The 16,836-nt window shown below is 42.7% G+C and overlaps 1 protein-coding gene across 2 annotated transcripts in view; it reads left to right on the forward strand.

Annotated features, from left to right (window-relative positions):
• The window catches only part of PRIM2 (DNA primase subunit 2), a 302,984-nt gene that overhangs the window by 276,164 nt on the left and 9,984 nt on the right, over positions 1-16,836 (forward strand). For both annotated transcript variants that reach the window (XM_030555654.1, XM_030555653.1), the window contains exon 13: positions 784-852. In XM_030555654.1, the coding sequence (XP_030411514.1) occupies positions 784-852 (69 nt within the window). The remainder of the gene's footprint in view (positions 1-783; positions 853-16,836) is intronic.

Raw genomic sequence — 16,836 nt, forward strand, 5'->3', positions numbered from 1 at the left:
AATATGATTGAAGGTAAAAGCATTCCCCTCTTACAAATACTTTTCTAAAGGGTTTACATTGAATTTTCTTGATGGGAGCACAGCAGTATTTTATGTTGCGTCTATATGAAGTGGTAATGTGGAAAATAAAAATATAAAAAGTTGTACTTGATTGCTTCATGCTTCAACCACTTGAATTACTAGATCTATATTTGCAATTATGTCAGAGGTGTTACAATATGATATTAATATAATAATATATGGAGATATACCTATCTCATGGAACTGGAATGGACCTTGAAAGGTCATCAGGTCCAGTCCCCTGCCTTTACTAGCAGGACCAAGTACTGGGTTTGCCCCAGATCCCTAAATGGCCCCCTCAAGGATTGAGCTCACAACTCTGGGTTTAACAGGCCAATGCTCAAACCACTGAGCTATCCCACCCCCTGACAAAAACTTTCTGATAATAACTGTCAGAAATAAAATATGAGGATATATTTTCATCTTATTCCTGCTCTTAAATGTACTGAAATCACTAGAACATCTTTCTATCTGTGTTTGTTTTGTTTTTAATGCTACTAATGTATATCTAAGCAATCAGGGTATGATGGAACACAGCCAAAATTATTACAGTACACAGGTGACAGAAGTGTCAGGTGCAATATACTTTCTTGCATTATATGCCTGTCTGTTGTGAGGTATCTTATAAAGGTCAATGATAAAACATCGGTGTTGAATTCTTCAGTTCTGAATGAATGCTACTTCTGATTACTCTCCTTTTTTTCCTTTTTTTTTTTTAAACAGATTTTGGAGTTAGTGAAAGGTATGCATTACCAGCTGGCCTGTCAGAAATACTTCCAGTTGACACATGATGTAAGTACATATTTAATTTTTATTGCACAATAAGCAGGGTGCCTTTGTCTCTAGAAAGGGCCCTGGAAATCATGCATGAAACTCCAGAGGCTCTTTACAGTTATCACATCCATCATTGGTTGTCAAATCTTGTTAATTTTAATGAGTTAATTAGTATAAGCCTTTCTGCTTTGTATTTTAGCATGATTTTTGTATAAAATATTTTATGCACATACATATCACTTCTGTAATATATAAAAATAGAAAAGGACAAGATTTAGCAAAACAAAATGCTTGTTTCTGAAATGTCAGCATTTTTTAACATTATCACAAGCGCTAAAGTTATCTGTTCTCTTTGTTTTAAAGAAAAATGCCTAATGAAATTTGTAGTGGATGCAACTAAAACTGTAACCACCAGCAAAAACTTGTTTTAGCCTTTTGTTTTTTAACATATTTCATCACATATAAACATAGTTGGTATCTTTAATTTATGGTGACTAATCATTTCATGACTTCCTACCTAATTTTCTTTCTCAGCTTGGTGAGTTTTTAATTTTTTTTTTAATTATGTGGTTAGTTTTTGACTTAAGACAAATTGAAAACATTGACAATGAGAAAATTTTCTCTTTGCTTAGTTCATCTCCTATAATTACTGAATTTTATTATAAAGAATATGAAAAAAAAATTAAAAACTGGAAAGTGTCTATTTTATGTGCTCATAAGGCACCAATCACTGTAGCACCTCATAGTCTTTTAAAGTATTTATATTATGTGGTAGGGTCATATTATTATCTTCCATTTTACATATGGGGAACTGAGGCACAGAGAAGCTAGGTGGCAGAACAGGGCCTTAAACCCAGGTCTCACAGGTCCTGTGATAGTGCCCATCCTTCCTCTCTAGGACAAAGATGTCATTCAAATACAGTAAAAGCTTTGTTATCCAGCATGTTGAAGGAATGGGGAGTGCCAGTAAGTAAAAAATTCCTGCTTACTAAGAGGGAGGGAGGGAGTTTGGGTGTGGGAGGGCACTCAGATTTGGGGGTTGGGGTGCAGGGCATGGGTTCTGAAAGGGAGTTTCGGTGTGAGAGGGGCCTCAGGGCAGGGGGCTGGGGCACAGGAGGGGGTGCAGACTGCCAGATTCGGGTGGCGCTCAACTTGGGTGGCTCTATGCAAGCGACGACATGTCCCTGCTGCTCCTAGGTGGAGGCACAGCAGGGTGGCTCTGCACGCTGTCTCCGCCCTGCCCCACCCTGAGTGCTGGCTCCGCAGCTCCCATTGACCAAGACCCGTGGCCAATGGGAGCTGTGGGGGCGGCGCCTGTGGTCGGAGGCCACTGCACCTCTGCGTAGGAGCAGCAGGGACATGTCCCTGCTTGCAGGGAGCTGTCCAAGGTGAGCACCACCCAGATCCGGCGCACACCAACCTTAAGCCCCTTCTCGCACCCTCTCCCACATCTGAACCCCTCGTGACCATTCCTCGCCTAGAAGCAGCAGGGGCTTGTCGCCGATTCCGGGGAGCCACTCAGAGGCAGGTGGGGAGTCTGGCAGCCCTGCACCAACCAGACTATAAACTGGACTTTCAATGAAGATCAAAAATGCTGGTTTATAGAATCTGTTTGGTAAAGTGCTGGATAACACAGCTTTTACTGTACTAAGCATATTTCATCAATTAAAAGCAGTTGTGTAAGGCTTTATGGTAGTTCATGTGGTACTGTTGTGCACTTTGTGATGATGCTGGGATAATTGTGCACTGGTGACCTGAGTTATATGTGTATTTATCAGGAGATATAATAATGGTAACTCAGTACATGGTCACTGGAGTCACCACTATTGCTTATCATATGGTAACTTAAAAGAAAACAATACATGGGTACGTTTTTTTTCTTTGAAGTTATGTGGTAATGTAATAAAGAGATTAAGGAGTAGATTGAATAGCACAAGGGGCTAATAATACTTTCAGTTCAGGGTCAGTGGTTCAAATTCAGTCTACATCAGCTGCAACTGAAAATCAGTACCATCTGAAGGTTGTTCATTTGCCTATGTAGAATGAATTTGTTGATCACAGTTCAGTTTCTAGTTCTTAGGTTTTCACTGCATTATAAAAATCATTTTACAGGAAAACCCTGATTATTTGAGACTTTGGGTATGTCCAACGTTTGGATAAATCCTTAACTCCAAAATATATGTAGAAATAGATTTTTGGGTAAATATATTAAAATGTTTTGAATGTCCCTGACATCTCAGTAGATAATCCAATGATTCATTGGCTGGATGTGTGTGTAAAATTTTCAGAAGTGTCTAAGTGATTTAGGAGCCTAGGTCCCATTGAAAGTCTTGAGCTTCTAAATCACTTAAAGCACTGTTGAAAATTTTACCCAGGGATACTGAAGTCTGCCTTCTCCCTTCTAGAGGTGATCCTTCGGTGGGTTACATGAGGCAGCTTATATTGTGATAGTGCTGTACATGTTCAGTGGATAAACAGAAATCTCAGTGCCAGGATGGTTAAACTGGTGTATTTCATGAGCAATAATTCACTTACATTTGTGGGGGGAGGGGATAAAAGAGATAAGGGCATAAACAAAATCATTTAAGATCTAGGGGGACTCTTCATAGTGCCCTGAACAACTGTGCTTATGGGGATTGTGTTTGTTTTCCTGATTCCTTGCTACCTGGACCGGTGTGCTGGGAATGCTGTATAAGAGTGTGTAATCAGTGACACAGAAAATATATGTATATTGTTGGTAATATGAGTCTCTGAATAGCGGCTAAAGCTTAGGAAAACAGGAGAAGAGAACTATCAGTATCAACAAGCATCCCATGGAATGAAAAATGTATAAGCTAGTTATAATTTATTATTATAACAAGAATTATTAAAGAATTTGAAAATGCATCTTATAGTGATAGACTGAAGGAATTCAATCGATTTAGTTTAACAAAGAGAAGGTTGAGGGGAGACTTAATCAGTCTGTAAGCACCTATATGGGAAACAAATATTTGATAATAGTCTCTTTAATCTATCAGACAGAGGTATAACAAGATCCAGTGGCTGGAAGTTGTAGCTAGACAAATTCAAACTGGAAATAAAATGTAATTTTTTAACAGTGAAGGTAATTCATCTATGCATCAGTTGTGGTTGATTCATTCACTGACAATTTTAAAATCGATTGGATTTTTTCTAAAAGAGATGCTGTAGTTCAAACAGGGCAGTAGCTCAAACAAAGTATTTTGGAGGTGGTCTATTGCCTTTGTTATGCAGGAGGTTGGACTAGGTGATTACAGTGGTCCTTTCTGGCCTTAGAATCTATGAATTTATGAAACTTGAGAAAATAGCACATCCCATTCCTTTGTGAAAGTGATATGTCCTGCCCTGGAGTTCTTATTCTGAAATACCATCAAATCTATAACAGTGAGTTGTTAAATCTACTCTGTCCCCTGCATGTCAGACGTCTTCACAGGGGGCATTTCCATGGCAACTGGGAGCAAACCAGATCTTTGCTCTGAGCTTGGGGTTAGGATTGCCCTGCATAAAGAACTCTCCAGAAATCTCTGCTTCCAAATGGCACACAGGGCAGAGTCCAGGAGTCTCTTTCACAGAGCTTTTACATGGTTTGTAAAAGATTTGTAACTAATTATCCATCAGTTTCTTCCAGGTTTTGAGGTTTTTCTCCTCAGAACTGCTGAACACATACATATATATGCTTTCTGAGGAGGGTTTAAAGCAGCATTTCTCAAATGTGGCCACCAGAGGCTTTTCTTATGGCCACAGCCTCCTGGTCAGTGATGGGGGAGGGGAGCAAAGCAGTGGCCCCTCCCCCAAGGCCACCAGCAGGGGTTGGGTCCTGCCCCCCCTCTGGAGACCCAAATGCTAGAGAAGCAGGCTGTTAGTAAGTTGCCCACCCTCCATGGGGAGGCAGGCAACAGACTCCAGCCTTGAGCTCACCCCCATCCATTCTCCCCTGACTCCCACTGCCTCCTCTGTCCTCCCCCCAATCCATTCTCCCCATTGCCTCTGGCCCCCACTGCCTCCCTACCCACTCCCCTTAATTTTTCCCTGGGCTTGCCAGGGCTGAGTAAGTCTGCTGCTGTGAAAAGTGATATTTGTACGATTGGGAATATCACTTTTCACAGCAGCAGACTTACTAGCTAGCAAGTCTGTAAAAAAGCAGCCAAAAAAGCAAAATCAACAACAAAAAAGACATGAACATGTAAAGCACCTTATTGTTGTTTCTATTCTGTTTATTCCAATAAAGAATAGAGACAAGCGTACATTATTTTTATGATTTGAGTCTGCAAAAAATCCCAGCATAAATAAATTGCAGTGATTTGGACGTGTATGTATGCATATTTATTTGTCTTTCCTAAACTTAATTAGGAATTTTAGTTAAAATTGTAACAGCAGCCACCAGCAAGAGTTGGTGGCCGCACTCTGAGGCCCCCAAAAATTTGTTGAGAGCCTCTGGTTTAAAAGTTTCAGAGTGGAAGCCATGTTAGTCTGTATCAACAAAAAGAATGAGGAGTCCTTGTGGCACCTTAAAGACTAACAAATTTGCACTCTCCTAACTTCCTCCTTCAAAAATGACAGACACAGTAGCCCACAGAAAACCAGCTCGCAGGTGGTATCTTTGTGAAGTCCATGCTGAGATAGGTGAGCCGGCAACAATTTAATGGGGCTCCCAGCTGGTATGTGGGTGAGAGCCACATTGAGATGCTTGAGCAAGAAGCTCTCTTCACTGAGACCAAACCAGAATGGAGCCAGGAGTAAGTTTTTCAAATCCGCCTCTCCTCTCCTCTCCTCTCTCCAAGGTCTGGGACCCACCTTTCCACAGTTTACAGAGTAAGCAGAAAATTTCACTTGAGCCTTCTGACTAACATAGGAATATGTGCTGGCTGGGAGTAGAACATAGGCAAAATTGATTCAGAGATGGTTGAGAATGCTGCAAAACATACTCCCTTCCCAAAGGTGTTTACCGACAGGACTTCAGCTGCCATGAAAGGTGCCAGCTCTTGTGACCTTTCTGATACCAATGAGTCATTTGTCTTCACTGGTTCCAGCTCACTCCTCATTCTGTGCAGTCACTGCCCCCTCAGCCTGGACTCAGCATCAGGGAGCATGTGGTAAAGTGATTCAGATCACCTTGCTTGGGAGATGGACCTATCTCTCTTCCCCTCTGAGCCTCCTGGGGTTCCACAGGTCATAAAGTGGCGACAGTTTTCCTTAAGGAGACAGTAGACTCCTTTCAGTTTCCCTAGTAATATGCGCTCTCTCTCTCATAGGGTCCCCTCCTCTTCTTTCAAGGGTTTGGCCCAGGGTATAATGAAGGATATTGCTCACAATTAGCTGTTGAAAGGGCAGCACAAAGACTTAAAATCTCTTGTGAGAGAATTCTCCTCTAGATCTTCTACTGAAAAGGAGGAATTTCTAAAATTGGGGCTTTGAACGAGATACTTCAGACTCTTAACTAAGCTTTCCAGAATTATTAATGAATGGGGGTCTAATTTCACAGGTGCTTATGTTTTTAGAAAATGAAACACACATACAAAATTGCATCCTGAAAAGTTGAAGAAAAGTAATTCTTAGTTTGAAGGTGTAATTAAGGTGGAATGGGAATTCTATATGGAGATCTACTAATACCTATGGCCTTAAGTCTTCATTAATGTGGCTAACATTAAGCTTGTTGCAGTCTCCTTAGTAAAGGTCAGCTGAGGAAGTATTCCCACAAACACACACAGAGGAGGGGAATAACATGATCTTTCACATTAAACTTGGATACAGCAGCCTCAGCCCTGAGGCTGCAGTCTAATTGTGCAGATTTATGCTCAGCTTGGAGGCCCTTGTCAGCATGGAAAACAAGCAAACAAAAACATACATGAAGTGTTTTAAGAACTGATGCTTCACCTGACTCTGATTTGCTGTACATTCAAAAATTCAAAAGCCTTGCATCTGGAGCAATTATGGCTCCACTTGAAGAACACGAATTGCCAGCTAACATCTAATATCCTTCCAAATACTGTTGGTAATCTCTTTGGAGAGCACAGAGACACAGCAGTTACTGAGGCTTTAGACAAGGGAATAAGTCCCTTCCTCCTTCCAGTGAGAGAATTTTCAGTGGGTGTTCGCTTTTAAGCTACTGCTGCTCCAGAGTAGAAATTACACATTTAGAGACCATTGCTGTGTTTCCTGAGAGTTCAAAGATCAAGGCTGGAGTTATTTGGAAAACAATCCAGCTCCAAAATTTCTTTTTACTTGGCTTTCTCAAGTTTTCTATGGCATGTGTTATGCAGAAGGTCAAACTAGATGATCACAGTGGTCCCTCCTGACCTGAGAATCTGTGAAAGTCTGGGCTGATCCCCTTCCCCACCCCTGGCATGTTTCAGAGTGGAAATCAACCACCTCAGAAAATAGGTGTTTCAATATAACTCACGTGTTGTCCCAGGACAAGTTAAAAATTCATCAACTCATCAGCAAGACTGCTGTACCATCATCTAGGCTCATCTCCTACACATTGAAACACTGAAACCCATTTTGTGGCAAGACAGATATTTTGGAAAGACCACAAGATTCTTTGTGGTACAAAGAGAAGCAATGGTATGCAGCCCATTTTAGATCTTAAATCCACATAGAAATTAGTATTCCAAGTGGAAATATTGAAATCCACCATTACTGCAATATCTTTCCAAAACTTCAGAACATGAAAGTAAGCTTCCTGGACTTGTAACTTCTACACCGATTTTTCACAAATTTCATATCAAAGCTTTGTTCAAGGGGAAAGGATACATATCTGCTCTTATCTGATGACATTCTCATCTGGTTACAGAGGACCCAGCAGCCATTACTACAAGCATTCAGAAACGTGGCTTTGAGTGAAGAAGTTAAAGGAGCAATTGCAGCCATCACGAAACTCCAGCATCTAAGTTATCATCTAAGGCCATCTCTATTTCAGAAGGGAGACAGCAAATCAGGCACTATCTTCTAAGGATTAGCATCTCTCTCTATGTCTGACTTAGTGTATGGGCTAGTGAGTCTTGTGTGGATACCCAGTACAATTTGTGTGTAGCTTCCAGCTAACAATTGCAGCAAATCAGCGTATAAAGATCTTGGCCCAGATTTAGTACTAGCATCTTTTGTTGAACTCTTTCTTAATATTATTTAACAGTTACCTAATATCAGGGGTTGGGTGGCTCATCAAGATACACTTAGAACCAAGTGAATGCAGAAGAGATTAGCTAGCCTTTCAGTGCATCATATGCCAGATTGAAATCATGTTGTTGAACTTATTTGCATCTAAGTCCAGTTGGAAAACTGAAGAGAAACAACATGATAAAGACACATTCAAAAGTGGAACTCTGGTATTCTTATCTTAGGAGTAGTCTAAAAGGCTTCCTTTTTGCCTTTCTGCCCTCAGCCACAGAGAGTAAAGCTTGTGAAGGAACAGGCTACAGTGATTGTAATCACCTTCTCATTAACCATTTCAGATTTTGGTTCTCATATCTGATTTAACTGGAACTGGAACCTCCTCTCAGACTCCCAATATATGTACATGCTTTCTAACGTCAGCTGGGAAGTGAGAGGAGGGAACTATGGCCACTCATTCTACAAAGGTGATAAACCCCCCCCCTGGCATCTCGGAGAAAATTCACAAATGATATCTACATATTACTTGAGGTTTAGATATTGGTATTACAAGGGACACACATCAGGGCAAAGTCAGCTGAAGCAAAGGACACACTACTGTTTTTACAAGATGACGCTCAGTAGGAGGCTCAAAGCCAACACTACTTGGAACGGCAAGTTAGCAACGTGACACATATTGCACTCAAAGAAACTCGTAAGAATCTCTTTTTACTGTCACATAATAGATTACTGAGGATCACCAGTCAAATCAGTCCTCTGACAATATTAGATTCCTGTCATGATCAAGTCTTAATAAAACAACCTTTCAGCTTCACAATTGATAGGTCTCTGATTCTCTTTTCATTGAAAGTATTTTGCTGTGTCACCACCCCATTGTCCAAGAAGGTTTTGGAAGTTGGCCTGTTCTCAGTGAAACAGCCTTCTACCAAATACTTCATGAGCAGGGGGCAAAGATGTTAATTCTTTAGTGTTTGAGAAAGGGTTGATGGAAATCCCTGTAGTAGCCTCCATGGCCTCAGTTATATGTTCTATGAAACATGGTAGATCTGTAAACTAACCAGCCCTTCATCTTCAACGTCACCACAGTATTCCTTATGAAATAGAGGTGATGGTTGTGTCCTTCTGGATGAATCCAAATATCCTAAGAAAGTAAAATACAAACGTTAGATGTGAGCAGAGCCTTCAAGGGAATAAAGATATATAGAGCAGACACTTTCAAAGCCTCTATGGTAGAATTCCTCTCATTATCACATACTCCATTAAAAGAGTAGCAATTTTTATGGTCAGAAAGAACCATGTTATGAGGCTGTCCATAAGGCTACTCGAGGGCTTTCCATCAACACTTTCCCATATATTATAGAATCAACATCTTCACTCCTGCTAATGCAGCATTTGGTAGAAGAGTGTTACAGAACAGAGTACATCACTAACCCTTAAGTTCCTTTTCAATGCTACATGGGTAAATAGAATGAACCCTGAAGCCTCCCTCCCTTGCTTGGGATGATTTACTGCTTTCTACATTCCTCTGTAAAGACTGTCTGACATGGAGGAGACCGAGAAAAGAAAAAATCTGTCTTATCTGTGAATTTTCATTCAAGGAGCCTCTGACATAGAGTCTGACCCTCCCTTGGAGTACTGCATTATGTCCAGGGTTCCCTCACCCTTGCTATCACTCATTTAGTAAGTAGTTTGAAAAAGAAGTTCCTCCAGAAAGTCCCACAATTTTATGTTAAGGCTCTGCTGCAGACGATTGGAGTTGAATAGCACTTTTAAAACTTTTACATAGTATTTTTCATTTTTGGAAACTATCTTCCTTTGAAGAGTGTCCTTTTGGGTGCTCCACTTCAGGTGCATGTGCATCCCTATGTGCCTTCAATCAGAGATTTTCATTAGCAGTGGCCAGTTCAGCCCTCACATGCGCTAAACATTATCACGCCCTGCACTATGGCTACATCAGGCTGAACGGGCAAACTGCCCTCAGTTCCTTCTCAGTTGCATCAGCCTGAGACAGAAGTTTGGTGTATCGATCTTGAGCATGCCTCAACTAGATAGCTTTTGCTTATTTTCTAGTTTAGCTTAGTTTAGGTGTTCAGTTTTTTCAGTCAGAAAGTTGATTTAGTTACACTTTGGAGGATTGTTTTTACTTTTCCCTCCCTCATTTGGGGCCATCCTCTCTGAGAAAGCAATGCCCAGTTCACGTGGTTTTAAATGCTGCATTACTTGCTGAGAGGCTATCCCAGGCAGCGATGATCCCTCTAAGTGTGTTCACTAACTGGGAGAGTTGCATCTCCCACAGAAGTGTAACTTCTGGTTAGCCCTTAAATCCAGGGCAAGAAAAAACTGGGAAAACAAGCTGCAGCTACTGATGATGGAGAGGTTCCCTTTGGCCCACTTCAGAGCGAAGTCAGGACTCGGACTGTATCAAGCGCTCCTTTGACTTTAGCTCAGCGCTCCCCTAGAAAGAGAGAGGCTCTAGAAACCTACTCTAAAAGTCCCAAGAAGTGCAGCTCTGACTCCTCTCATAGAAATCCACTTTGAAACGACCTCACTCTCCAAGTCGGTCAATAGTCTTGGAAGCTTCTACCTCAAGGCTCATTACTGTAGAGGCTAAGGGCTCCTCTGGTACTGGTGGGGATGGGAAAGTCCATGGCTCTAAGAAAAAGTATGGCTCCACAAAGATTTCAGTATCCTCTGGAATAAATGAATAGAACAAACACAAAAGAGCAGCACTATTTGACATAGCGCCTCTTTCGGTACCTCCCCTAATGAGCTCTTTAGTACCACATAAGACTAAGCCTCTTTCTATATCAGCACCTACTTTGGAAAGCTTAAAATCCTCAGTACTGTCCAGTAGGAACAAGCAGACTGTCCCATCAGTACCGCAGCTTTACTCACTGCCGCAAGTCTTTAGGTATCCGAAGGATTAATCTGTGACTGCTGAGCCAAAGTCTCCACGGCTTGCAAGTACCAAATGCCTCTTGGCACCAAGAAAGAATCACTTGGTCTCCAGATCCCTGCACATCACTGGTACCACCTGATTCACCCTTTTGGCTGGAGTTCCTCCATTAGAGAAGGAAGAGAATGATCGATATCTGACTTATCCATACAAGAACCCTTTTCTCTGAAGAGACAGGGAGGACTTCAGAGGAACACGCTATGCTTGATAGAAACAACCTTGGATACCACACCCTCCTCCATATGGTTCTCAGTGCCCATATTGGGATCTCTGGACAATACTGTTGGTAATTGTAATGACAGATGTACCCCTGTTGGTGTGAATAGCATACCTCAGTGCTCATACAGTAGGGGGCAAATGATCACCTCAAGAAACTAATCTCCACAAGAACCTGTTGGAGCTGAGGGCAGTCAGAAATGCCTGCCTTCATTTTCTGCCTCTCGTCAGGGACAAGTCTATCAGAGTAATGACAGACAATATGACTTGCATGTTTTATATTAATCATCAAGGAGGCATGATATCCCTCTTTGTGTGCCAAAGCAATAAAGTTATGAAACTGGTGCATAAAACATCATATATGGATTTCAGCAAGTTCTCTTCCTGGCATGCAAAATGTCCCAGTTAATACTCTCAAAAGATATTTTTGTCAAGGCTATGAATGGGAGTTGAACTCCCAGATTCTCGATGGCATAGTTCAGATTTGGGGCTTTCTAGAACTGGACTGCTTCAGCAAAGCCACAAACAAAAAGTATAATCTGTTATGGTCAAGAGGGGATCTAGGGTGCAATTAGTTGGAGGATGCCTTCCTCCTGCCTTGGAGGAAGAAGCTTTTCTACGCATTTCCCCTAACACCTCTCATACTTAGGGTGGTAAACAAAATCAGACAGGACAAGATCTGGATTATCCTAATAGTCCTGACCCAGTATTGGTTGAGACAAGCATAGTTTCCTTATCTGTTTCACTTGTCTTGCTAGATAGAGAAATATATCTTCTCATCACTCCTCAACTTCTCTCCCAGGATGGTGGTTGATTGATGCATCCCAGTCTAGGAATGTTCTGTCTTGAGGCATGGCTCTTTGATGGTTCATGGGGTTAGTGTCAACCTGTTCTGCAGAAGTACAACAGATATTACTAAATAGCTGGAAAGATTCTACTGGAAATACCTTCAGAAATGGAGAAGATTTGGTCACTGGTGTGAACTCCAGGAAATTGTTCTTGAATCTTCCTTGCTTTCATGTGTTCTAGATTACCTGTTGCAATTAAACAAAACAGGATTGTCAAACAGTTCCCTCAAGTTCATTTGGTTGCTATAAGAGCCTTTCATTCCACAATTGAGGGTTTGCTCATCCTACAAATGTAAGTTTCATTAAAGGTCAAGAGGACCTTTTCCTGCATAAAGACCCCACTTCAGTTTGAGATTTCAGTTTAGTTCTCAAATGTCTCATGAAACCTCCTTTTGAATCAATGGCAACATGCTCGGTACTGAACTTGTCTATGAACACAACCTTCTTGGTAGCCATTACATCTTCCCGAAGATTTGGAGAAAGTGAGGCCTTAATGTCAGACCCTCTTCACCGTATTCTACAAGGACTGAGCTTCCTTACATTCACAACTCAAGTTCCTACCTAAATGTGGTCTGAGTTGAATTTGAGTCAGATTATTTATTTACCTGTTCTCTTTCTGAAACCACATAAGTCTAACCTGGAGACTTCTTTCCATACTCTAGATGCCAGAAGGGCATTAGCCTGGATAGAACTAAAGCATTTCAAAAGCTTCCTAGACTGTTCGTTTTGACTGTACACAGATTTAAGGCATCTGCTATTTCTACGCAATGACTGTCAATTTCTGGGAGTCAATGTATGTTATAGAGCTGTCCACATCTGTGGCTTTACTTAAAAATGTCCCAGCATCTGAGATCTGCAGAGCCGCTACATGGTCCTCAATATTTACCTTCTCCAGGCACTATGCCCTGGTCAGTGTTTCTTGATCTGATGTGGCAGTTAGCAGTGTAGTTCTTTCTTCAACTCTGGACTTGATTCTGAAGCTTCCTCCTCCCTAAAGGAATTCTGCTTGGGAGTCACCTGGAGTGGGCCTCCTACAAGAATGCTACTCAAAGATGAGAGAGACTTACTCACCTTGTACAGTAATTGTAGTTCTTCTAAATATGTGTCCTTAGGTGTGCTCCACTACCCACCTCCATCCCCTCTGCACTGGGATTTCCTTATGGGATTCAGAAATGGAGAAGGAACTGAGGGCAGTTCACTCATGCAGCCTGATATAGCCTAGGTGTGGGGTGCAAGGATGTATAGGGCGCATGCACAGGTCAAACAGACACTACTAATGAAAATCTCCAGTTGTATATGTGTGGGGCGTGTGCACACCTGAAGTGGAGCACCTATAGGGGGACACATCTCAAGGGACTAGTCATTGCACAGGATGAGTAATATCTTTTTCTGGAGAGTTCTTCCTGAGAGGCGATCCTAATCCAGAGCAAAGATCTAGTCTGTCTCCAATGCCATGCAGATGAGGAATGCTTGTGACATTTTCCAGGGGTACTCAGGGTTGTGAGGCACCTTACTATTCCCTGCCATTAACATGAGAAAACATTATCTGTGCCTTCCCGGAGTCTACTCCGTGACATCACCAGCCACAGGCAACACAAGCACTCCCCTCTCAGCCTATGCAGGCTCTGCTGTTCCTCTGCAGGTAAGCGATAGGCACACTCCAACCCCACAGCACTCTGAAGTTCCAGCCGCTGTTCCACTAGACACTCCCTGTAGCCAGAGTCTTTCCCTGCTGCCTCTCCATTGCCAGAGCCTTTCACAGCCTCACTTAGCTGCACACTACACTGAATATAGATACAGCCTGCCTTTCACTGGAGCACATAGATACACATGTCCTAGACACAGCCTCAGGTGTAGATAAGACCTAAGATTTGTTTATAGTGAAAACAAGTCAAAGTTAGTTTAACAAAGAACAGGGATTTGAGAAGAACAAGTGGATATATATAAAATAAAATCAAAACATGCTTTTTAGAGCCTGAACTTAACTAACGAGACATTCTCCTGTCTAATAAAAGTTAGCTTTTCTCCCAAAGTTAACCAGCCAGACTAGGTGTGATTCTCCATTCATAAGACAAGCCAGTTGGCAGCTTGTCCTCTGCATGAAGATACCTGCATGTGCCTTTGCACCCCAAATGTAGTTCCAGACATCCATTGGATTCACTTGTAAACAGAATCCCCCTTATTGCTTCTTTATTCCTATATGGAATCTCCCCTGGAGACTTTCCAATCACTTGATTAGCATTTTGCTCAAACTGTAAATTGGCATTTATTGTGAAGTATACAATACTCAATTTACATATAGTCAGACAGGTAGATAAGCATCTCTTGCCTGAAAGAAACTTCTTTATCATCTTCTGCCGCAACTCACAGATCTTAAGAACATAATTTTTAGTATATATACATAACTCCTTAAATATTATCCGTACATACACTTTGCAGTAGTTGTGATGATCTGTGTGACACAGAAGCTTTCAGTAGGGACCTTATGTGACATTCTTCAATGAACATTTATGGTAGATACCAGACTCAGGGGATCCCTGCAACCCTATGCACCCTTGTGCCCTCTGCCAGTGGGTACCAAGAAGTCCCTGGGTCATAATGCCCCGCTGCAAAGTCTGACTGACATGTATGTCGTCTTATTCCATGTGTATGTAGTCACCGGATTTTATTGCTGTTTTAGTCATCAGCATCAGGAAAGAAACTGATTTTGGTAGTTACATTGGTTTAATGTTTTAGTCTACTGGGATATGAAGCCCATGCGGGTGGATTAAATTTTTTGTTAATTAGATAATTCTGTTTTGTAAAATTAATGGATTAAATTCTTTTTGCACTGCTAAAAGAATGGCTTAATGAGTCCTGAATTGGCTGTTCACCGAGTTGCTACTTTGAAATATCTTTTCGTCTTTAATGGCCTTTAAAAAGGGATTAAATGATTTAATTCCATAAAGTTCCAAGCATTGCTAGACAATACTAATACTTCATAATCCTGAAGTGGTATAATTTTTGTACAGTGTGTTAGGGCTTGATTTAGATTATCTGACACCTCACTGATCAGTAACCAAGCTAAATTGGTGTTTGTTAGACAAGACAAGACAGCATACCACAAAAAGGAAAAGGTTAATACATTGATCTGGAGAACAGGCTTGCAAGTGTCCCTGTGTTCCAAGTTTCTCTTTCTCTCAAAGCTAAGCTTTTATACCCTGCTTGTTAACACTGTTTTACTTTCCCGTGACATTTTGTGGTAGATTACATACTTACATTATCCAATCATACATTAATGTCACACCTCTGGCTTTATCTTAGTGACTGCACCTATAATATAGAAAGTTTACCAGGGATGTAATTATTTAAATGAATATATTGGCTGTCTGTCACCTTCGGTCTCTTAAATTCTTTTGTGGTCTGTGACAAATTAGTGCATGTCTACATATGTCTCTATTAGTCTGCAGATTTCATTCTGTTTTGTGAATGCCATTTTGATTGTAAATTGTACTGCACCTTTACTTTTCCTTTTTTAACTTCAATAATGGACTAGAACAACAGTTTTCAACCTGGGCTGTGCGGCCCTCCGGGGGTCTGCAAGCCCTTTCAAGGGGGCCGCAGGGCTGAAGCCCCGATCCCTGGCACCCCCTATGGGGCTGCAGTCCCAATTCCTGGCACCACCCACAGGGCTGAAGGCCAGAGCCCTGAACCCTGGTGCTTCCTGTGGGGCAGAAGCCCTGAGCCCATGGGAAGAGTTGGGGGCATGGAGGGCATTGCCCACCCCAAACTGCAACACAAGTGCATGGCAGTCCAGGGGACAGCTCCACACCTCCCCTTCCCCCACCCTCAGCCAGGTCAGAGGCAGGAAGCCAGAGCCAGGCAGTGTGAGGCAGCTGCTGCTCTGGTTGGTGCCATGGAGCAGGCAGTGGCAGCATTCCCTCCACTCCTGCTGGTGCCCAGGCTGAAGCTGTTCCTCTGCTCCCAGCCCCTTTGTTCCCACAGAGGCAGCCAGTAAGAGCCCCCTGGGTGAGAAGACACAGCTCCATGGATGGCAGACCCCTCTGGGAACAAAGACTGGAGGGCAGTCCTCCCAGCACACAGCCCCTAATACCTCTCTCCCTGCACCCTGAACTACGTCCTGCCTGCATACAGTGCCAGCTACCCTCCTCCCTGCTCCTACAGCCACTCCATGTGCACACAGCCTCAGCTACCCCCTGCCTGCACACAGCCCCAGTTACCCACCTTCCTGCACCCTGAGCTACCCCATGCCTGCACACAGCCCCTAGCCACCTCTCTCCCTGCACTCACAGCCACTCCCTGTGTGCACACAGCCCCAGCAACCCCCTCCTTGCACCCTAAGCTACCCTCTGTCTGCACACAGCCACTAGCTACCTCCTCCTTGCACCCTGTTTTCAAACTTTTTGAGCTAAGCCCATCACATTTGAGTTACAATTGTTGATTGCAGGCAGCCACCGCATCTCCCCCCCCCCAATCCAGACAGACTGGGTGACCTGCTGAAGTGAGGCAGGAGGTGGAGGTGGCACTCCCTCCCTGGACCCCACCATGTGGAGGTGGCTCTAGCCCCACTTGTCCCTGCCTCCCGCTCCCAATAGAAGTCAAACTATACCTGTGTCCAAGGCCCCTTCCCCAAAGCCCCTCCCCCACCCTCCACTGGGCCCTACAGCTTTTATAGCATGTCGAGGGGGGCCTCAGAAAAAGATTGAGAACCCCTGAACTAGAATATCTAAGAGGTGTTAGAAGAGACTGTGCGCCCTACGGAAGGACCATAGAACAGTGACATAGCTGCTACATAGGGGAAACAGTGTTCCTAGAACAGACTGAAGGTGGGCTGTGACCAAGCAAGAAATCCCC

This window comes from Gopherus evgoodei, chromosome 3 (genome assembly GCF_007399415.2).
Source record: "Gopherus evgoodei ecotype Sinaloan lineage chromosome 3, rGopEvg1_v1.p, whole genome shotgun sequence".
Taxonomy (NCBI): Eukaryota; Metazoa; Chordata; order Testudines; family Testudinidae; genus Gopherus; species Gopherus evgoodei.